Here is a 22,246-nt window from a genome sequence, read left to right on the forward strand (position 1 = left end):
CATGTATGTATGTAACATACATTGCCACTATGTCATTCATAATGTACGTTAGGAATTTTTGTTTTTGGCAACATAAACCATCAATTATCAGTAGTCATGTCATGTCAAATGGCAATGCACCATGAAGTGAACAAAATCTAAAAGGGGTCACTGATAAGTGATTAGTTAACCTTTAGCCGAAATTGAGTCTAACCGATATTAATATCATTAGTTCGGTTTGATTTATGATGCAACTACTGTTTGTTCACAGGTTTGGTCCCATCTTGGCTTTGAACTGATATGTGCATTAGATTTGAGGGAAGCAATAGCTACTAATCATCACGAGATGATGGCATTTTTTTGTCAACATTATCTGTAAGAATATAACTTGTCTTTTGTTTCTAATATGTGGTTCTGTAAGTTCTGTAAGTCTTCCCAAAGGACTAAAGATGCAACTGCACAAAGCTCCAAGAAACATTTCCACTAGGAAAATACCTTCAAAGAAGCACTTGATGCCGAGGCAAATATTTTTGAGGAATATGAAAATAAATATGATGTAATAAGACAGCATTGTTCTGCTTCTGAGGTCACATTCAACTCTTCAGTCATCACGTTTTGTTTGTTGATAAGTCTCATTCAACCCCTTTGCCTATCAGACTGGCAACGCTGTCACGGATTGAGAAATGAAAATGATGTCGTGTTTAGCCAAACAATCCAGAAGAATGAGGTGTTTTCGAGCAAATGAATAATATGTCACTTGAAGTATCATTTTCTATATGCTTCTCAAAACACAATAAAAAACCACCTAATTTTCATCATCTTCTGAATGTCATTTAGTCAGGGATGTGACAAATTTCTAAACTGAAATCTAGGTGCATATTATTAAGCTAATGATGAGTATGCATGCATTTTGGGCACAAAGATACATACCAATTTCTCTGCCTTTTGTCTGAGGAACCCTAAGACATCTTTTGAAGACTAATTACTCAATTACAGAGACCCATTTAAGGGTTTGGTCTAATTTTTGTACTTTAATCAACTACCGAGTTACCATGTGTGCAGAAAAGAAGATAGTGTTACAGGGCAAAGAGCCAAACCTCATGGAATATACTGTAATGAATGAAGCAGAAAATGGTAGCCAAATGGGATTCAAAGAGCAGAAAAAGACCACACGCATGCTTGTTGCAAAGACAAAGTGAAAATAAGAGCCAATTTCAAAAATTCCTTCCCTCCCCATGACAGTTACTTTAGCAGTATCAAAGCATGCATGTATGGAGCAACAAAAAGCATATGCTTGCTTTGGTCCCCCCCACAAACACCCTTTCTTTCTCTCTCAATTCCTTCAACTCTTTCATACAGAGAGGAACCAAAATGACCTCCGTGTCTTAAGCAGCATTGTTGTGACCTCCTTTACGAGAACAAAACCCAACATTTTCATTGCCCAGAATCTAGACTGTGTTCCATATAATGATGCATTACAGAATGTTTTCTTAAATAACATGTTCAAAACTATTCAAAAAGTCTTTATCGATATGATGGCAAGTAAATCAAATTTTTGATTGGCGTTTGACAATTTGAGGAACTTCATTCTGGGCAAGTCATTATTATTAAGTTTGTATGGTTATTATTACATTCCTTTTGTTAGGGAAGGGTGCGATGGCCAACCGAATTATGCCTTTTTTCTGAGGCAATGTTGGAAGAAAGTTAAAAAAAAAGGATAAAAGAGTCACATTGTAAACGTTAGTTTTGGAAGCAGTGATTAGTTGTACTATCAAAGTGAGGCTCAATTTTTCTGCTGAAAGTGTTGGGTAGCCTTTGCTTTGAAAGAAAGGAAGAATGCGGTTGTGGTTATAAGATGGAACATAGTTTAGGTCACTGATTTTGGAACTAGAAGAAACAGGGTGGTCCGTCGTTGGGAAAAGATACAAACTCACACGTCTCTCTTAGTTGGCAATACCTTCTTCGTGTTTTCTTTTTCTTTTTTGCTGTCAAAAGAAACATGGTTGGGGTTGGGGACATGAAAAATGACACAATAATTGAACACAACCTTGAGGTGATGTTCCTAATTAAAGTTCTCTCCTTTTCAGTTGTGTTGTTTAAAAGAGCTATTTTGCTTCGTTTAAGAATTAATAATATCCCAAATTTATCTTACATTTAAGTGAAAAACGTTTCTTGTAAACACCATCAACAAAGTAAAATTGAATACTTCCAAGAAAGATTAGTATGTGTGTATACTAAAACGACAGAAGCATTCAGAAAATAGGACCTTCATGTCACTTCAGCCACCAAAAAAGTTTATACTTCTAATACATTTGATTTCTTATTGATTTTGTCCATTTCGCTGAAAGCAATTTTGCTTTCTTTGTCACCTAGTTATACTTTGTTATAAAATGAAAATTACTATTAATTTCTAGTTTTGTACTTAAACTTTTTCAATTATTTATCTTAATAACTATACGCATTACTAATTGTTTATCACCACCCTCCCAATTAAGTTTCTAATATTTAAGCTATCGTCATTCTTTCACCTATCTATTCCATTGTTGGATCTCGTATCTGGCTTTAACTTGCTAATCTTGTATTGCTAATTTATCATTATCCTCCTTTAATCAATTTGGGCATTATAACGAGTGAAAATAAGGATTTATAGTTGTTGTAATCAGTATTCATATTTTGTATTATTATGCTATTAGTTCGGAAAATTGAATAGAACACATCATGTAAGTTGTGGAAATCATTAAGAGTTTAGTGATTTATTCAAATTTTAAATCAAATATGGGTGGTTTTAATTCTTTTCCGGATTAAATCTACCTTCACCACACTTGGGTTGTAGTTTCCGGCATCAATTCTTGGACTATTTACATGTACTTTTCACATTGATGCAACCTGGCACTGATATGATATGGCCTTACTATTAATGGTGTGAGTTGTTTGACATGTCATTCTATTTAGGAAAATCAATAAAAGGAAAAAAATGCTTGCTTCGTCCTCAAGAAAGTGCCTTTATAAGAAACGCATCCACCAAATTTGAAGCGATCTACCAGTGGGTCTAAATTTTGCCAGGCCCAATATGAAACCATAAAAACAGGACCCAGTCTACACTTTATGGTTGCAACATGAATGTCCAAAAGTAATGGTTAGAAGACGGAATACGGAGAGGTAAATATAAAGTAATGTTCCTTAATCATAATAAATTGGGACCGTTAATAGTTATCGACCTGTATGGAAATGAGTTATAATGGGTAAGACGTCATTTCCAATTGAAGGTTAAAGACGTCATTCATTTCCCGGCAGACGAATTCAACATACTATCTGCACATTTTTCACCATTTTATGAATTAAAATTTTATCGTCACCTTATACATCACTTCTGACCAAATCAGCTATGGTAGAAATAAGAAACGGACACCAATGCCTTCCACATTTTCAAACATCATGTGTGGTTAAAATATCCATTACTAATCATGGGAATGAAAATCCATTAATAATGATTCTTAAACGACACAGATCACCTAATTCACAGGAAGAAACTGTAACATTATTAGAAAATGAACAAACTACCAAGTAAAACACAACAGTGTATATCACCTTGGTTCAAATAGTGCTATATTTTTGCCGTCCTCGAATTTATTATAGGCAATAGTGGCCAAGAGCACAAAACCAATCTTAGAATCAACTAACCAAGCTTAGCAACTCTTGATCGTCTTGCAGTACGGTAATCCAGGGTAGAAAGTGGAAATATTAGAATCCCATTATCCTATGTTTAAAAGGGTCCAGTCCAAGAACAAATGAAGCTTATATAATATATCTAAGGCATCAATCCACTTACAATGCTGACGAGAGCACTGAATGAATAAGTGTGTAATACTGAAGGATTGCATGTGAATTTGTTGAGAAATATTGAGATAGCACTGAACACATCCAGAAGTAAATCTAAAGAGAAAAAAATTGCAAGTTTTTCATGTATAGATTGTTGCTTATATGCATCCCCTCAATCTACAGTGTACATTATTAAGACAGTGTAAATCGGGACGCATCGAACTACAGTCCACTACTGTCAAAGCACCAAGCAAAACATTCGTTTGGTGTCCTTCAATCAATAATGATGTTGCAGAGAAGAATTTCGATTTGCAGGTGAAATACAAGTTGCAAGGGGGATTATAGAATGTCAAAAATTTTGGTTTGTTTGGCTTTATTCAAAGCAAGAATCAACGCTTTTTTCAAAAATTTAAATGAAGGAAAAAAGAATAAGCACTCACCAAAATTTCCGAACAACTGCAATTGCACATTCTTCTGAAGAGTACAACACGAGATATATTCCGCAAACTTAAGCAGTCACGATACCAGAAGAAGCAGCTTCTTTAGAGTTCATGGAATAAAAGAGATTCAAGATATCTGCATCATTTCGAATGTACCGTGGACATTTAGAAAGGAAATTATGTGCTTCTACATGCCTTCCGTGCTTGAAGAAGGCTTCAAACATACGAAGAAACACAGATGTAGACGGAAACCTCTTTGAAGTCATTGCCCTGAGAAACAGTACCGCATCATCATCATTTCCACTCTTTGACAAGTGTTCAATAAATGGATCAATATAAGGTGGAAATCCATGGGTTCTCATTAATCCCAAAATTGGCAAAGCATCTGCAAATCCTCCCTGAACCAATAACTTGGTTACCAACAGCTTGTAAGTAGAATGCCAGGGTTTTAGCTGTTTTTCATTCACTAGTCGGCAAAGAATCTTACATGCATCTATTGCCCTATTCGTTTGACAAAGTAAATTCATTAACACATCAAAAGTATAGCCTGCCGAGGTGATCCCCTCTTTCTCAACCATCTCTTTAAAAGAATCAAAAGCTTTATCAATGTTCCCGGCAACACAGTGTCCCTCAACCAAAGATTCCCATGTCTTGCGATCTGCATTACACCCAGATGCTTCAACTCTATTCACGAATTCATGAGCTTGTTCCGTGTTACCAGCAGCACTAAGTCTAAAGGCAATTTTACTCTGTAAATTACCACCAGCAACAAACCCACAGTTCTCCATTTCTTTCAAAACCTTGTTCCACTCTCCAGTCCTACCAACGCTGGTCAAAGACTTCAGCACAGCATCAACCATAGAATCAGTCAACGAATTCCCACTTCCGGTAAAAACCTTCAGAACCCTCGAAAACAAATCCATATCCAGCTCTTTCCCAGCAGCAACCTTCCTCAACAAAAAGACACAACACTCAACCGAAGGCTTATTTGCGCCAGCCATAGCAAGCTCATAAAGCTCAACAGCATCCTTTACCATTCTCCTCTTACAAAACCTCCCCAAAACCTTAGCAAAGGTCTCAACCTCCATCTCAAACCCAGCACTCCTCATGTCCCCAACAAGCTTCCAAAACCTATCAATCGAGTCCTCCCTCCCCAACACCCTCGCCATTGCATTGTAAGTCTCCCGATTATGCTTAAACATCCCACTCTCCTCCAACCACCGGAAAAATATCAGCGCCTTAGCCGGCTCTGATGCCAATCCCTCCAAAACAATCTTAACCATATCCCCGGAGAACCCAACATTCAAGTCCTTAATCTGCCTCTCAACATCATCACTCCACACATTGTTCCTCGCAATCCTACAAACTATAGCACAGTTCTTCTCATTCGAGTTATCAAACAAACCCTTCAACTTCGCCAAGTCACCTTTCATGCCACCCTTCTCAAAACACTCCAACATTCTCTCCTTCACACCCTTGGAAACCCCATACCCCTTTTTCTTCATTACATCGACCAACTCCCAAAACTCGTTAACCAAACCATTGGTCCCCAAAACGCGCAGCATCGAGTTGTAGCACTTGGAGCTCAACTTCTCGGGATAGTTCTCCGAAACCCATTGGAAGAACCTCCGCGCCGCATCGACGTTGGAATCGAGCTTCCACAGAACCGCAAGGACAGCGTCGTGAGTAATCGAAATGCGATTCGAATCGACGAGGTTTTTCACGTCGTCGGAATCCGCATGTTTGGAGAAAATGTCGGCGACGAGGACGTGGTCGTTATCGGAGTGAGCGAGAACAGGTTCCGAAGAGAAACGACGGAAACTAGGGTTTAGCGGGAAGGAGGAATTTACGGTTAAACGACGGGAAATGGAAGAGGAAGAGGGAAGTACCTGAGAGTGATTGGGAATGCGGGGACGAGAACGGAGAATATGGTGAAGAAGACGCCATTGGTATCTCATTTCTGCAAATGAAGAATCGTGGGATTCTGATTTGAAACGCAATTGATCGAGATTTTGAGTGTGTTGAAGAGACTAAGAGAAAGAGAGAGTAACAGTAACTAGGGTTTTAGGAGAAGCAACTTTTTTTGTTTTTGGTCATTTTAAATCTGGGCTTGTCAGCCGCATACTGTTGAAATGATTTCTACACCCATGTTTTCCACTTGCACCCCATGTATGGCATTAAAGATTAAGATCCTCTAAAGCATTAATTATTAGGTAGCGATATTTTATCAGCTGGTTTTTAACAACACTTTTGACAACGCCACGTGGCGCGTTGTAATTGGTTGGGTTTAAATTTCATTTTTTTAATATAAAAATATGCTTTGGATGAATTTTCGAAACTGTCCCGGTTAATTTTTCAGTGAATCCTTTTTTCAGAAGAGTTGGTGCTCAATGCTAGGGATTTCATTTTCAAATTTTCGTTCTCTCTCCTTCGCACAGTTGTTCTTCTCCGTCTCAACACTCTCGTTCTCTGTTTCACCACTCGATTTCTCTCTTGTTCTCCTTCGCACTCTTTTTTCCGTCTTCCATTTTCAGGTTTATTGATTTTGATTTCATTTTGTGCGTTTGTTGTGTTGACTGTGACCATTTGAGTTGGTGCGTTGTTGGTTTGTTTGTGGAGTTCGTGGTGTGCTTTAACCGGTCTCAGTGGAAGGGTTGTTTGAAGTTTGTGGTTCTTTCTTCCTTATTTTGTGCAATGGCTTCGACCCTTAAATAGCTCTTTCAATGATGTTTTTTTACAATCAGTAAAATGTTCACCTACTTTACCCACAATTGATTCATCCAAAGGTACCTCCAATCCCCCCACTCCAAACCCTAAACTCATGACCAAATCCTGCACATTAAAAGGAACCAATTGTTGCCTAACTCTAAACGCTTGATGGTGGGGAATCCATCGACGAACCATGAGTTTCAACAATTTAAGGTTAAGTTGTATAGGATCATGAATTCGTAAACACATCTTAAATGAAGTTCTAAAAATGCGGTTCTGATGTCTCAATTGTAGTAAGGAATTCATTTGGGTAATATATGATGTATCCATCCAAGCCCTCATGCGCCACTGTTCAACAATTGAAATTTATCAGAATCAATTTATAAAACAATGCTCCAAAACAACTAACAAAACACAAAACTTCAAAATCTACTTACATGGAACCATTTTCAGTTGTTCTAATTCAGTTAATCAAATACTAACCTAACATAAAATACAAAAGGAGATAATATTAACTTCAATGCAGTTGTTAAAAAGAAATCTATCGGTCATAAAATTTATAGCAGAAACTGATTAACTAAGACTAAGTATGGATCTAATCTCTATTCAGTGTTGGTTCCAAAGAGATTGGATGAATGTAAACAACGCACTAAAGAGTAGTTGGTCCAAATAGAATGGAATTCAGAGTCTTTACAAGGTTTCGAATTTAAATTTTATGAATGGTGAAAATATGGTTAAAAGGGAGATCTCACTAAACATGATTAGCTAACTTGGTTCACCTAATTAAGTGATTATATAAAATAAATGTACAGAGCGCACATAGGATTCCAAATTTATTATATGATATAGAGGAAGAGAAAATGTGAAACTGGGTTATAGCAGATATCAAATGTCAAATAACCAAATCACGATGCAGAGATGAAATGTCAAATAACCAAAGAACCTAAAAAGTGTGAAAATACGTTTTACCTTTCGATAAAAAAAGAAAAGACAATGCAGAGATACTCAACAGCACACCCGATAACCAAATCCGCAACGGCAACAGCGAAAAAAACCTAACGTTTCACCTTTCACACCTAAACGTAAAACAAACGCACAATAAAGGCAACGAACAAAACAACTAAAGGCACAATAAAGACATCGAAAACACCTCTTCGTTCGAAACCTCTTCGTTTGATGGTTGCCCAATAAGCCAGACTTCGCCCAAAAAGCCAGACTTCCACCAACGACTTCAAATGGCGGATAGAGAGATACCTTTTTGAGACACAGCGTTTTTGAGAGGGACCGTTGCCTCTTTGAGAGAGATCGTTTTTCAGAGACTTCGTGAATGAGAGAGAGCTTTTTTCTGTGGAGAGCGTTTCTAAGAGACTTCATCAATCAGAGAGAGCTTTTTTCTATGGAGAGTGTTTTTCAGATGACTTGCTTCAGCGTTCAGAATGGAAGGCGCCAACACTTTACTCCCAATTCATTCTTCCAACAATGCCCTCAGTAAATCAATTAAACATGTTTTAAAAATTTAATTCAGACAACGAATGAGACAATGCCACCTGGCGTTGTAAAAAACGTTGTCAAATAACGTTGTCAACAAAACGTTTTCCTTAATTATTTTAGGCTATGGTATGTCCGGAATATCAGTCCTTGATAATATTTGAACTTAAATATTTGGATTTGGAGTTCATTTGTAACAAGAAACTCTAATGATAATACCATTATTTCACGTTTACAGAAATTAACTTTTATGAATATTCTTTTATCAACAACTTCATTTATCCATCAATTACTTATGTATATTATTATAATATGGTTGTATTAGTTATGAAAATCTTTTTGGTGGAATTTTTTAATTTTATTTTATGATGTTTGAAGGATTCAAATTTGGAATTAAATGTTGACGTCAACTTCCTTTGGAAAAATAAGGAAAGAGAATATTTTCTTGGCATACTCGTATATATTATTTTTTATTCTAGATATGTTAATCTTTCTAGTAATTTTATTGTTACATCGAAACAAATAAATATTAATGAATCTCGTGAATATAATATTGAACTTGGTAAGAAAAGGGATTTAAAAATTGAAAAAAAAGATTATGAAAAAATCTTCTTTGAATACTAAAATTACGTATTGAATTTGGATTCTTGTATCCATAATTCAAAATTTTTTTTTGACTATTGTCGAAGAAGAACTGAAATAAAAGATAAGGTATAACTATGACAATTATTATATGGGATCTATCCAATGTTAAAATGCAAAGGCGCATGATAGATACACATGAACATTATGAACTGTCCTGTAATAAATCCAGTTGTTGCTGCTATTTTCTTCTCGATTCCTTCTTCCACAAGTTTAACTCGAAGAAGGAAAAGATAAGAGGGCCCTATGGAAAATGTGGTCATAAATCCATAATAGAGTTCGACTAGAATTATCAAATTAATTATCTTTTAATTATTTTCCTAGGATATAATAAATTCTGTTATGTATAGAAGATATTGTTTGTAACACTGATTCATTATTTGATAGTAAATAAAACATTGAAGATTAAAATAAGCATTGTTCCCTTCCTTTGATGATGTTATATATATGCTGTTTAACTTCATGAGTTTTCCTTTTCTTCTCGGAAACATGAGATCTGAATGAAAATTAGCTGAACAATAAACATGGAATTCATGAAGAGAACAAATTACGAATAAAGGAATGAGTTGAGTAGTGGTTATAAGGTAGCAAAAGCATGTTACACCAGGACCAAAGCATGATCAATATTTAAGTGTTAAATACAAAGATCCATAAAACAATATTGCATCACTGAAATGGAACCACACATGAATCAGAATATAGAAACTCAAAACTCATCAGCAAAAAGGTCAGCACACAGTTATCTTGCTGATAATCTCATATATATTTTCCATTAAATCAATAGTAATATGTGATATGAATCAGAAACTTCAACTGAATGTAAATTAACCATCTTTTTGATTTGTTGTTAAGACTAGCTGATAAGGTGGCAGTGGTAACTGGTGGTGCAAGAGGAATTGGTGCAAGTGCAGCTAAGCTGTTTGCGGAAAATGGAGCACATGTGGTCATTGCTGATGTGCTTGATGATGTAGGAGCCAAGGTGGCTGAGTCCATAGGGGGTCGCTACATACACTGTGATGTATCAAAGGAAGATGATGTTGAATCTGCCATTAACTTAGCACTGTCATGGAAGGGCCGTCTAGATATCATGCTCAGCAATGCTGGAATTGGAGGCCCTGAGGGAAGAAGCATCACAACCATAGACATGGATCAAGTGAGGCATTTATTTTCCACCAACCTTCATGGAACAGTGCATGGGATCAAACATGCTGCAAGGGCAATGATCAAAGGTCAAAGAGGAGGATCCATCATATGCACTTCTAGTGTTGCAGCCGTAATGGGTGGTTTGGCCTTGCATGGCTACACCATGACAAAAGCAGCCATAGATGGATTGGTGAGAAGTGCTGCTTGTGAGTTGGGAGAGCATTTGATTCGTGTTAACTGCATCTCCCCACATGGGATTCCCTCTGAGATGCTTCTCAGTGCTTTCAGAAGGTTTGCGAATGTTGATCTTACCCCTCAATGTTTGAATGAGTTTATTGGGACAACGGCAAGTTTGCTTAAGGGGAGAGGAGCAACCATTGAAGATGTAGCACAGGCTGCTTTGTTTTTGGCTAGTGATGAGTCTGGTTTCATAACAGCACACAATCTTCGTGTAGATGGAGGATACACAAATGCTGATAGTAGAATGAGTTACATGTACCAACCTAAAAAAGATGAGAAAATAGTCATTTGAGGAGAAAATGCAATCTTCACCTACTATATATAGTTCTTCAAATTTTACTCCAGAATAATATATAGGTTTTTTCTTTGTTGTTTATGCATACTTCAATGTGTTCTTCCCCTCGCTCTTGAAAAAACAAATTTTTCTACAGAAACCAAGCTGTGTGTGATCAGTTGTTTGTAATTTCTGACAAACTCTGGTATAACAACTTTATGCCATTAGTCCTCTTGTTATATAATATTGGAATAACCGGATGTTTAATTTCTCATTAATCATGATCAAAATTTAGAAGTATTAAGTTATGCGTCTAAGAAAATAATTTATTGATTAATAAAATGAGAGCTACATCATGGAGTTCTCTTTTGGGAGTACCACTCAACACAAAAACTAAACTACAGCATTTCTTGAACATTGCCCTCACAACAAGAAGAAACGAGCAATACAGAAAAGGAAAAACAAAATCAAAGTGAAACTGAATGATCAGGATCCGTGCATATTAATCAATTCAATTTTTGTTCATGCCAGTTGCATTCTTCACAGCTTCAGCTGCTCCTTGTGCTGTTGCCATCATCTGCTGACCAGCCTAAATAAGAAAAACATTTACATTAATGCGTTGATTATACAATAAATGAAATTTAGATGCGTGATGTTCCACAAACTCTTCACACACTAACACAATAACAAAGCATTGAATTTGATGAATTAATAAAAATTGGAACCTCTTGCATGGTTTCCTTAGCAGACTGAGCAGCATTGCTAGCCATGTCCATCAAATTGTTAGTCTTTTCCTGTTGTACATGCAAAAAAATATGGTCTTTTAAATTACATATAAACCCTAAAACCCAAAAGACTAAATTTGCATGGAGGGTAAGAAAACCTGAGCTTGGGCTTGTTGAGCTTGGGCTTGCGCTTGAGCTTGGCCCTGAGCTTGGCCCTGAGCTTGGCCCTGAGCCTGTCCAGCCTCGAAATTCAACTGCTGAGGGTCCATCTTTTGAACTGTAATATGTAATCAACGAATTAATTGAATGCAATGAGTGAAGATGAAGAATTGCGTTATTTGAGATGAAGATTATAGTTCCTGCATGCTTGATATTTATACATGCAAGTTTCGTAAAGAATTGCGTTATTTGCGGTTTGGCTACTACATGTTCGATGGCCACGAGAGCTATTCCTAACATTTGCTTATGTTAGAAGGATTCTTTGGGCTGTGCTGCTTTTCAGGAGAAGCTTTAAACCGGTTGATCAGGAGAGTTTTGGAGAATTCAGTGACATTTTCTGAAGGTTGTGGCTGATCTGATAGAAAACTATATACCACAGACAGCATATAGGATGATGATGGAATTGATTAATTGACATTGTGAAAATATTCCAATATAATATATATGTATGTGTGTTTGAGTGAAAATTTAGATAAGTTAGGTATAGTATTTTAAATAAATAAATAAATTAGGTATAGTATTTTAAAATTTTGTTCTTATTCAAATTTTAATACAGTTATTTTTAAATTTTAAAAGTAAAAAAATATATATTAAATCACTTTTAAAATTTATAAACAAAAAGAATCGGAATGAATTTCAATTTCACCGTACGAAAATTTTAAAAAGATATTGAACATGTACATGGAATGGAGTATTAATAAAATGTTTAGATCAAGAAAAAAGAAAAAAGAAAAAGTGTTTAATATGTTACCATTAAAGAAGGTATTTAGGTGTTATGAAATTATAAATTAATACATTTTATGAAAAATATCCTAAATAAAAATATGTTCTAAGAAATGTACAAGCACTTAATCCTAAATATCTTTAAAATGAAAAATAAAATAAAATTATTGATTAGCATAATTATGTATACTAATGTTTGATTTCAATTTCTACAAGATAATTACTTTCATAACCCATAATAAAAAAAAATGAGTCAATTAGTTATATAATGTATATTAATCGTTTTCTTAAAATTAAATTCTTAATATATTATTATAGTTAAAATAAATTGTAAGGATGTTTATTTAGTGAAGGTGTGAGAATATAAGTGGTTGTCTGGTTTTCCCTATTTCTTCATACTAAAATATCTATAATGCAAGACTTAGATTTCTTATATTTTCCCTTTTCACATACATTTTTAGCATGATTTGCTTATTGGTAAAAACGGAAGCAAATTAAAATATGGTTAAAAGCAAATTAAAGCATGGTTAAAAGGAAAATTTGTAATCTTTTTTCATAAATATTTAAATTTTTTATAGGGATTTAAATTTTATATATATATATATATATATATATATATATATATATATAATTGTTTAATAAATAAGCAAGTTTAACTATTTTACAAAATTGATGGTCTCATAGAAGTTGGAACAATAAATTTAACAAACACTAAAATTTATTAAATTTTATTATTATTGTTAATAACATATGATTAGAAGACGATTTAAAATAAAATAAAAATCACAATTGTTTATATTCATTTTAAGCTTTAATCACTATATAATACGAAAATCAAACCATGTGTGTCTAACGCCAATATTTTTTATTTATTTATGCTTAGAAACCATCATCTAATTACACATTATTAAAGGATGTGATAAAGTTTATTTACTTTTTAAATTTGCATGAATTTATTTTACATGGATATTAATACTTTATAGAATAAAGGAAACCTGTCGTCAGCACTTTGTTTTATGGTATGAAAAAAAAATCTCATGTTTATGTATTATCTTTAAATAAATTTAAGTTTTATATATTTCAAAAAATTAAATTGAGAGACGAGAAGAAAAAAATTCCTTTATCCGTTAAAATACAATGGCACCATAGAATTTGCCTATGGAAATAAAGAGTAGAATTACAAGATAATTGGACTGGCATATTTTTACTCATCTATCATAAAATATAAATTTAAATAGTTACTTTTAAAGAAAAATATTTATGGGAGTATTTTTTTCATAAAGACACTTTTCTTTCTGCAAAACATTTCATTGCCTTTTGCCAGTATCATTACTTACATTTAGTTTATTTTAGTTTAAATTACATTTTTAATGTAAATCTTAATAAGCTACAAAACAAAACAAAAATTAAATTGAAAATTTTAAATATTAAATTTCAAGGAATTTAGTATGTTTAATTAACGTGTATTTTTATTCATTCGGGTCAAAACATAAAAACAAAGTTCATACCAAATAATTTTTAAATTTAAAGTATTTAAAACTACTAAATTAAGTTTCTATTATTAATTAGGATAAAAATTTATCATATTTGAATAAGTGTTTAAAATGATGATAAACTTATGTCTATAATCAAATATTTAAGTTGTTCAACTTAAAACCAAGTTATAAAAGCATTTTTTAATCTTTAGATACAAAAGAAAAATTATAGATAACCAACCATGTGAAATGAAATAGAGAAAAAAAAACAAGAGACATGAAACATATTTGCATTTCAAAGAAAAAATACATTAAAATGATATTTATTATCTTCAACACCAATAAAAACAAGTTCTTTTATTTTTTTCTTCTCTCTTTTTTTTGAAAAATCAGAAATGAATTACAATGGCATATCCAAATCTAACATACTTTAACAACTATGTAAATAAGAGAATTGAGGATGTCTCACCAATAAGTAAAGTAACTTCAACAATTATAATTATAATAAAATTAGTATTTATTCATTTATACTTCCGTTATAATAAACGGCTGCAACGCCCTCATATAAGAGTTGGCAGTTGTAAGGAAACATCAGCAGAATCACACAAACAAACTAGTAAATGAAGCAACACAGCACATTTGTAGCTTCACCTTGATCATAACCCCCAAATTTATTTAGGTAAAAACAGAGATTAAAGATAAACAGCAAAACAAAAAAACCAGAAGCAATCATATCTCCCTTGCTTCATCTTCATTTTCATCCTCACTCCAGCAGCATCTCAGAATTGACCTGGGAGACGCACTGCCATCGCCTTGAACAAATTGTTGGTACATAACCGCACCACCCACTCCAAGCTCTTCAATACTCCTCTCTCCACGGTAATAACCACTGATGTCCAAGGGAAATTTGTCAAGCTTTTCACCATGCATGTCAATGTGCAGAGCAACAGAAAACTCTGCTGGACGGAAGCATGCCAAAACCCTATCCACAAGTTCGCATAGAGTCATGTCATCATAGTCATAACCAACAGCTTCGAAACTAGCATAACTGAAACCATCTTCTGGAGTGACATGGATAGTGGATATGGCATTCCCTTCTATACCATTCATAGAATAACCACAAGGGTCAAATTCAAAGTCACATATATCAGACTGTGGAAGGATATTCCTAATGCCAGAATTTTCAGTCATCAAAGCTGCTGAAGATGTATTTTCTTTGAAAAATACAGAAGCACATTCCTTGTCTAAACCAGTCATACACATCTCAAGGCCGTAGACGGATTCTAATGATTCTTTTGCTTGAGAACTTGCAGAGTAGATGTGCCATAACTGTGACTTTGAAGGGTCGCCCATTGCGTAAGCTTTGCTACCATTACCGAGGTTCCCGAAATAGCTATCAAGGACAGAGACTTCTTCTGAAAAGCTACGATGAGGATATGTCTGTGCACCGGGAAAAATGAAACTTCCGCGGGTGTACCTTACAGATTTCACAGAAATGTCAATGGAATCAGCTAACTTGAGAATTGCAGGAATGGCCAGAAGCAATTTGGTAGTCCCACAAGTTTTGATGATAATTTTATAGGGATAGATAAAAAGGCTAGACTCCGACAGAACATAAGAGTCAAGATAATCATTCGAAAGCGATGAAACAATAGTACACTCCGCTGGCTTCAGAAACTCGTCCAATTGGTCCCTGGACAATGCTCGCAGACCTGATCCTCCATCAAGAACCCCATTTTCAGAAAATGATATCTCAAGCCTTTTTTCATAACCTTCAAAACCAATGGCTGAGGCTGCCATCTTGACTAGACAAGAAAGGAAACTTTTGCTGTGTAGGTAGAGAACAAAAACACAAGGGAGAGAAAAAGAAAAAGAAAAAGAAAAAGAAGCGGAGACAAAATGAAGACGGGGGCTATGTCACACAACAACGGGAAAGTCAGGAAGGCTTGCGGATGCACTGCAATAGACAAAAGTTCGAGTATCAAACATAATGTTGGATACTAAATGTCTGAATCCAATCATCAGAAAATAAATAAAATAAATATTTACGTTGGAGTAAGCAGCGGATCTGAACTTCTTGATTCCACCGTGTGGGCGAACGTCTTCAATGATGTAATCGAGGGGAGTTTCGTACAAAAAGGATTTACTACTAGACGACTTCTTCTTGCCACCTTTGGACTCCATCAGATCATTCAGACCTTTCTGACAAAAGAAGAAAACAAAATCAATGACAGAATGCTACCAATCCCTGTACAAACATCGATTCTAGAATATTTTATTGTGTTAGAAGAACATGAACATATAAAAAGAAAGGAAAACTGCAATCTTTAACAAATTCACCATGTACGTGGCGTACCCTTTCATCAAGTTGAACAAATAAATACAAAATGTTAATACAAATTCCACAACCAGTTTATACACCCGCAATCAATAGGGTAAAAGACATATGCTATCAGGCCTAGGCTGTGTTTGTTAAAAAGTCAAAAAATTGTTCCCTGCAATGCAGACAACAGGGTCACTCTTCCAAGGATAAAGTATAATTTTATCGTAAAATTCGTTTCTTAACTGTTCCTGTAAAAACCTAAGATGCTTTTAATCTCTATATCGTTGATGAAAAATATATTTTTATTCTGTGATAAGAGAAAAAAATACAAAGAATAAATCTTCTGAGATATTCTTTTAGGTACAAAGAAGATAATTAATCTTTTTTATTAAAAAAAAGAAGAACATTGATCATTCTGAAAAGGTTATAAAACTGGAGAGAAAATAAATAAATAAAAAATCATCCACAATATTAAAAGCCAGAAACCCAAAAATGTTCCTTCAAGTCCCCATAAACTCTTACATAATTGAAGAACATGACCAGAAACACATTCAAATCAAAACAAAAGGTTTACCTGACATTTGTAACCGGGAAAAAGGTTTGGATACAATAACACAACACTAAGATCAGAAAAAAAAAAATTCTGTATACTCTCTTTCAATTCACTACCTCATTTGAAAACGGAACCATGATGAAGTGTATACCTCAGAACATAAACAAAAATCTTTAAAAAAAAATAAAAATTCATACTTACAGTATATACAATGGAGGCTAGTGAAGTGGTCTGATATCCCCTCCCGAAATTGCACTTCAAATCAAAATTAATCCGAATGAAATGCTCTCGCAGCAATTCAAGGAAGGGCGAAAGTGGAGAGAAAATGGGTTTTGGTTATTCGTTATACTCAAAATCGTTGGGCTGTTATGGAGAGGAGAGATGAAACTTATATAGGAGCCGAGGTGAATGGAAATTACGATAGTACCCCTCGAATTTCTATCTGTTTTCATATCCTCCTCCGATAAATTTGGCAAAGAATCTCGGTTTACGTGCTAAACAAACGAATAATATGTTTAAATATATCGTTCGATTAATTATAGATATATGGATTTCTTTTTAAAGGTGGTGTTAATTTTAAATTTTAGTAAATTAACAAATAATATACTCAGTCATGCAATTTTATTCCTTCCTTTCAAACGTATAAATCAGGCAGTATTTTATAGTCAATACAGATTAAAATTATAATATGTAATTTTTTTAAATAAAATTTTTAGAATAATTAAATCATAAAGTTATATTAAACCGTTTAGATTTTAAAAACTAAAATAAAACAAGATATATGTCTATTAATTAGATTTCTGTTTGTAGAAGATAATTATATATATTCACTTACTGATTGATATATATATATATATATATATATATATATATATATATATATATATATATATATATATATATAAAGGCGACGATAATATTCATATTAATATTTTTTTCCTAAATATATGAAAACTTCATGAAGGGGATAAAGAATATATTTAATACTAAAAGTAGTAAACTAATTATGATAGAAAAACATACATATATATACATAAATTAAAAAAGAAATTAAGAAAAAAAGGCAACAATAACATTTATATTAATATTTTTTCCTAAAATACATGAAAACTTCGTGAAGGAGATAAGGAATATATTTAATATTTATTAAAATTAGTAAACTAATTATGATATATTGAAAAAAAATTAAGAAAAAAGGGCAACAATAACATTCATATTAACATTTTTTCTAAAAATATGAAAATTTCGTGAATGAGATAAAGAATATATTTAATTTTAAAATTAGATTATGATAGAGAAATCATAATATAAGTTGAAAATTATTAAAAAAATGTTATTCCAAAGAAAGAAGTCAGTATGGTGTTTGATTTTTTACCTCATATTGAATTTCTATATATATGTTTATAAAAAAGAGAATAAGGAATATTAATGAGACGATAGGGAGTAAAATGGAAAGAAGAAGAAAAAGAGAGGAAAGATGCGATTTGAAAATAGTAGTGGCGGGGTACGTGTGCGTTTGTGTGAAGCATGTTCGAAACGCAAGTCACGTAAAAAGAACGAAGGAAAGTGGTTTTGGTTTTGGTTCTCTTGGCCTCATAATAATTCATATTCTTCACTGAATTGGATGTTTTATTCTGCGTCGAGCACTGCCATTTGTCCCACATCGAATCGCCTTTGCCTCTTCTTTCTCACTTCGAACTTGGATTGGATACATTATCCCGTCTACATTGCATGTATATGGTCCCACATTGCTCAAAATTTCATACCTCCACATCATCTCTATATATTTCTGACCCATCTGTCATATTTTCAACTCAGTTTCGTACTTTTAAACTTATCCTACGTAATTATATGTGTACAAAGCATTATCTAGTGAATGATGAATCTGTTAATACTTAAATGTTTCTTGAGTTAATTTATGATTAGAGAAAGATTCAAAGCATGACATAAATTTTTATGGAAGAAATATTTTTGAAAGAGTAGATTATTTAACGCCAATTTATTTTTTTCTTCGAGAAGTGTGGAACCACAATTTGAAACGAATATAGAATCTATACCATCTGAGTATGAATGACCTGTTGAACTCTTCCGAATGCAATCAAAATACTCTCTTTATAATATTCTTGTTTCAGTTCCTGTATTTTCCTAAACATCTATAAAACATAGATAAGAATATTTTTTTTTTTTAATTCACCTTTTCCATAAGAAAGTTGTTCAAATTTTTTTGTTACATATATTGATAGAGTTTATTTAATTGTGATGATTGTGTTTTCTCTCATTCGCAAGTTTTCAATGGAATCATGTTTTAGATTTTTTTTCTCATGCAACATAGTAGCAGAGTTTTTATTATTTTATCATGTGGTGTCACATAAAGATAGAAAAAGTAGAAGTTAACATTGAATATAGACAAAAATTAAATACTATAAAAATATCACGTTGAAGAATGTGATACTAATGAAATTAGTAAACTATATTAATATTGTTGACCATTTTGGCAATTAATTTTGATAAAGAATTGAAAGTTAATATATATTTATTTAAATTGATGTTATTTTTAAATTTATTGAAATGGATTTTATTTTAATTTTTAATTCATACTTCTAATTGGAGTTAGGTTGAATAATTTTTTTAATTTTGAAAATTCAAAATTAATGTTTATTTAAGTCATTTAAAGTATTGATCGTATTAAGTTTGTTAGATATAAGTAAGGTTGTACTAGGTTGGGTTCATGTAAAGTGAAAGTGATTCAACTTAAATTAAAGTAAAACTAAGGTAATCATAATTTAATTTGATTTGAGTTGTTTTCTGAATTTGAGTTAAATTTGTTTGTATCCTAATTGAGTAGAGTTAAAATTAAGTTGAGTCAATTTATGCCAAAAATCGAATTGAGTCAATCTAAACTTATATTGAGTTGACAAGTTTAGTCAAGCCAGTTAACTTGGACTTGTGTCGATTCAAGTCGACTTTAACCCATGTTAAGTCGAGTCAGTCCAAGTTAAGCCAAGTCAACCTTGACCTAACACTATGTCGAGACAATTCAACCTAAGTCCAAGTCAGTCAAAACCCAGGTCGAGTCAAGTAATCTCAATGTCATGTCGAGTTTAATTAGTTTGAGACTAGAATGAGACAGGTCAAGCAAGCCTAAGTCGACCCAAAGTCATTTTTAGTTAGTTTAGGCCCAAGTTGAGGTAGGTCAATTAAACTTAAGTCGAACTTATTCAATTCAGACCTAGGTTAAAATTGGTCAATCCATGACTAAATCAAAGCCAAGTCCACTCACGCTTAGCCAAGGTAGTTGGTTCAAACTCTAGTTGAGGTGAGTTGGCCAAGGCTCAACTCAGTTCGTATAAACACAAACCCATTTTGAGCCAAGTCAATCTAGGTCTAGGTCGAGACAAGTCAATATAAGTCCATGTACTGTCAAGTCGATCCAAGACTAAGTTTATTTGGGTTGACTTTGTCCATTTTTTTAGTCGAACTAACTTAAGCTTAAATCTAGCCAAGTCAAGGGTTGAATATAGTCATCCTTTGTCGAGATCAATGTGAGTCAATCAAGTCAAAGTTGTTTAAAGTAAACCAAGACCAAATGTTAAATTGAACTTTTTTAAGCCAAAGTTAAAATCATGAATCAAAATTGAGTTAAGTTGTTCCAATTCTAAATGAATCCAAATAAACTCTGATCTGATCATGCTAAGCTGACTTGTTCCTAATCGAGTATACCAAAATACTTTTACTTTTGAATTATTCTAAATTATATAATGTGAAGTTACTTTAGCTTTTAGAGTGTACATCAAAAAAAAGTATGAAATGATAAAATACAGAAAAAAGTTACAAAGGTACAAGAAGGAAGAAACTCCTTTAAATTTTATCGAGACAAACCAAACTTAGTGTTAGCCAAACCAAATTGAATATTTCTTTGAATAATACATCCAATCAAAACCAAGTTAACTTGAATAGAGTAAATCTCACATCAAGCTATTAGGTTGATCTAATGTGAGATTCAATTTAAATTACAAAATAGATTTAATTTTATATTTAATTCAATTTAACTTTAATTGAACAAATTCAAATGTAATTAATGTGATTAAAATAGATTTAGATCATAAATATAATAGATTTCATTAGATCTTAATTGAATTTTGAAAAATTGAATGCATGAGCACTCAGTAGCAAAACACATATTGATGATATGGTTCTAATTTTGTCGTCACAATATTGTATTTATATATGAACCCAATCACTTTCGGGCCTGTACGTTTTATACTATCTTTAAAGTCGATTATTTCTTTTAGTATTCCATATTTCTTATTATATCACCATAATTTATTTTACTTAATCTCAAGATAAAAAATTATCATTTTAGACTGTCTAACTTAAAATAAATGAATATTTCATATCAATTACGGAGATGTTAACCTTTTATTTTCTTCTTACAATTACATACCGCTTTATTTTTCCACACCATGATATAAAAATAACAAAACATGTCATTCTCTTCACGTCTCATAATCAATAATAACTATGTTTCCGTAATTTAGAATTCAAAATATAATTTTAAATTATGTTTTGAATTTAACATGTTTTATACTGCGCAATAAAAAAATGTTCAAAATTGTATAATAAAAAATGTTTCATATTTCATGATTGAAGAAATGTAAACTGTAGTTTTAAATGGCATAATTTAAATAGTTTTGAAAGTTTAATACGCAAATCATATTGAAATAATAATTACCAACTTCTAGAAAATAACAAATTTAGAACATATTCCAACTAAATTGTGAAGAGAACCTACCTATGATGCATAATCTGCAAAGTCTTCAACGTATTTTAAAAAGGATTTTTTTCTTACAAATTTCAAAAATTTTTAAAAATAAAATTCAACAAATTTCATGTTCAAAAACTTTTTAATAAATTTTAAAATCCGTTAAAATACAAAAGATAGGAGTGTAAGATTTTTTGAAGTGCAAAAGAGAAAAACTTAAAGAAAATATTTTAAATTAAATTTTAAACAAAGGATAGTTTTGAAATTTAAAAAACAAATTGAGGTGCAGAGTAATGGTTGGAGGTATAGAAAGAAATGCCCATAGATATGGATTTCAAGAAAGCCCTTAGCCCATTCACCCGGTTTATACATATATATATATATATCTTTTATATATACATATACATACATATATATATATATACATATATATATATATATATATATATATATATATATATATATATATATATTCTTTCTTCTACGTAAATAACTTTAATTAATCATTCTCTAAATTCACATGTTTTTTTTACGTGTCGAAATTTAGAAGGTATAAGATCTTGGATTCCCCGAATTAATACATAACAGTTGTTTCTGAGCATGGAAATCACTATCAAGTTGTTTCTTTTATTTTTCTTCTGACGTCAATTTTTTTTACACTCATTTAAATTTATTATTTATTATTTTCATTTTATCTTTTTTTTAATAATATAAATTTTACTTTTCTTTTTC

At 32.5% G+C, this 22,246-nt stretch overlaps 5 protein-coding genes across 7 annotated transcripts; 1 reads left to right on the forward strand and 4 right to left on the reverse strand.

The window, feature by feature from the left end:
• Positions 1 to 350: 350 nt before the first annotated feature.
• On the reverse strand, positions 351 to 6,303 carry LOC106759552 (pentatricopeptide repeat-containing protein At3g02490, mitochondrial). 2 transcript variants are annotated; one of them, XR_002667603.1, is made up of 2 exons: positions 4,239 to 6,303; positions 351 to 645 (listed from the first exon to the last, which is right to left on the reverse strand). XR_002667603.1 is itself a non-coding variant. In XM_014642770.2 (1 exon), exon 1 carries the CDS (start codon positions 6,194 to 6,196, stop codon positions 4,307 to 4,309), a length of 1,890 nt encoding a protein of 629 aa, XP_014498256.1. In that variant the 5' UTR covers positions 6,197 to 6,303; the 3' UTR covers positions 3,396 to 4,306. The 2 variants fall into 2 exon arrangements, 1 of the variants encoding a protein (XP_014498256.1); XM_014642770.2 differs by lacking the exon at positions 351 to 645 and having other exon boundaries at positions 3,396 to 6,303.
• Positions 6,304 to 8,828: 2,525 nt separating this feature from the next.
• Positions 8,829 to 14,536, reverse strand: LOC106758491 (protein TIC 214). The gene is given in 6 exon segments (XM_014641411.1): positions 8,829 to 8,978; positions 8,981 to 9,027; positions 9,030 to 9,189; positions 9,191 to 9,382; positions 14,306 to 14,340; positions 14,491 to 14,536. Coding segments are annotated over 6 exon segments (630 nt in total).
• On the forward strand, positions 9,752 to 10,961 carry LOC106758211 (short-chain dehydrogenase reductase ATA1). The gene is made up of 2 exons (XM_014641159.2): positions 9,752 to 9,804; positions 9,930 to 10,961. Exons 1-2 carry the CDS (start codon positions 9,752 to 9,754, stop codon positions 10,750 to 10,752), a joined length of 876 nt encoding a protein of 291 aa, XP_014496645.1. The 3' UTR covers positions 10,753 to 10,961.
• LOC111241501 (stress-induced protein KIN2-like) lies at positions 11,049 to 11,785 on the reverse strand. The gene is made up of 3 exons (XM_022780059.1): positions 11,618 to 11,785; positions 11,460 to 11,528; positions 11,049 to 11,323 (listed from the first exon to the last, which is right to left on the reverse strand). The coding sequence occupies exons 1-3, from the start codon at positions 11,726 to 11,728 to the stop codon at positions 11,246 to 11,248; spliced, it is 258 nt and encodes an 85-aa protein (XP_022635780.1). The 5' UTR covers positions 11,729 to 11,785; the 3' UTR covers positions 11,049 to 11,245.
• Positions 14,375 to 17,130, reverse strand: LOC106759397 (S-adenosylmethionine decarboxylase proenzyme). 2 transcript variants are annotated; one of them, XM_014642554.2, is made up of 3 exons: positions 16,954 to 17,130; positions 15,926 to 16,074; positions 14,375 to 15,833 (listed from the first exon to the last, which is right to left on the reverse strand). In XM_014642554.2, the coding sequence occupies exon 3, from the start codon at positions 15,674 to 15,676 to the stop codon at positions 14,606 to 14,608; it is 1,071 nt and encodes a 356-aa protein (XP_014498040.1). In that variant the 5' UTR covers positions 15,677 to 15,833; positions 15,926 to 16,074; positions 16,954 to 17,130; the 3' UTR covers positions 14,375 to 14,605. The 2 variants fall into 2 exon arrangements, with proteins under 2 accessions (XP_014498040.1, XP_014498039.1); XM_014642553.2 differs by having other exon boundaries at positions 15,926 to 16,078.
• Positions 17,131 to 22,246: the final 5,116 nt, after the last annotated feature.

The sequence above is a fragment of the Vigna radiata genome, chromosome 4, assembly GCF_000741045.1.
Source record: "Vigna radiata var. radiata cultivar VC1973A chromosome 4, Vradiata_ver6, whole genome shotgun sequence".
Lineage (NCBI taxonomy): Eukaryota > Viridiplantae > Streptophyta > Magnoliopsida > Fabales > Fabaceae > Vigna > Vigna radiata.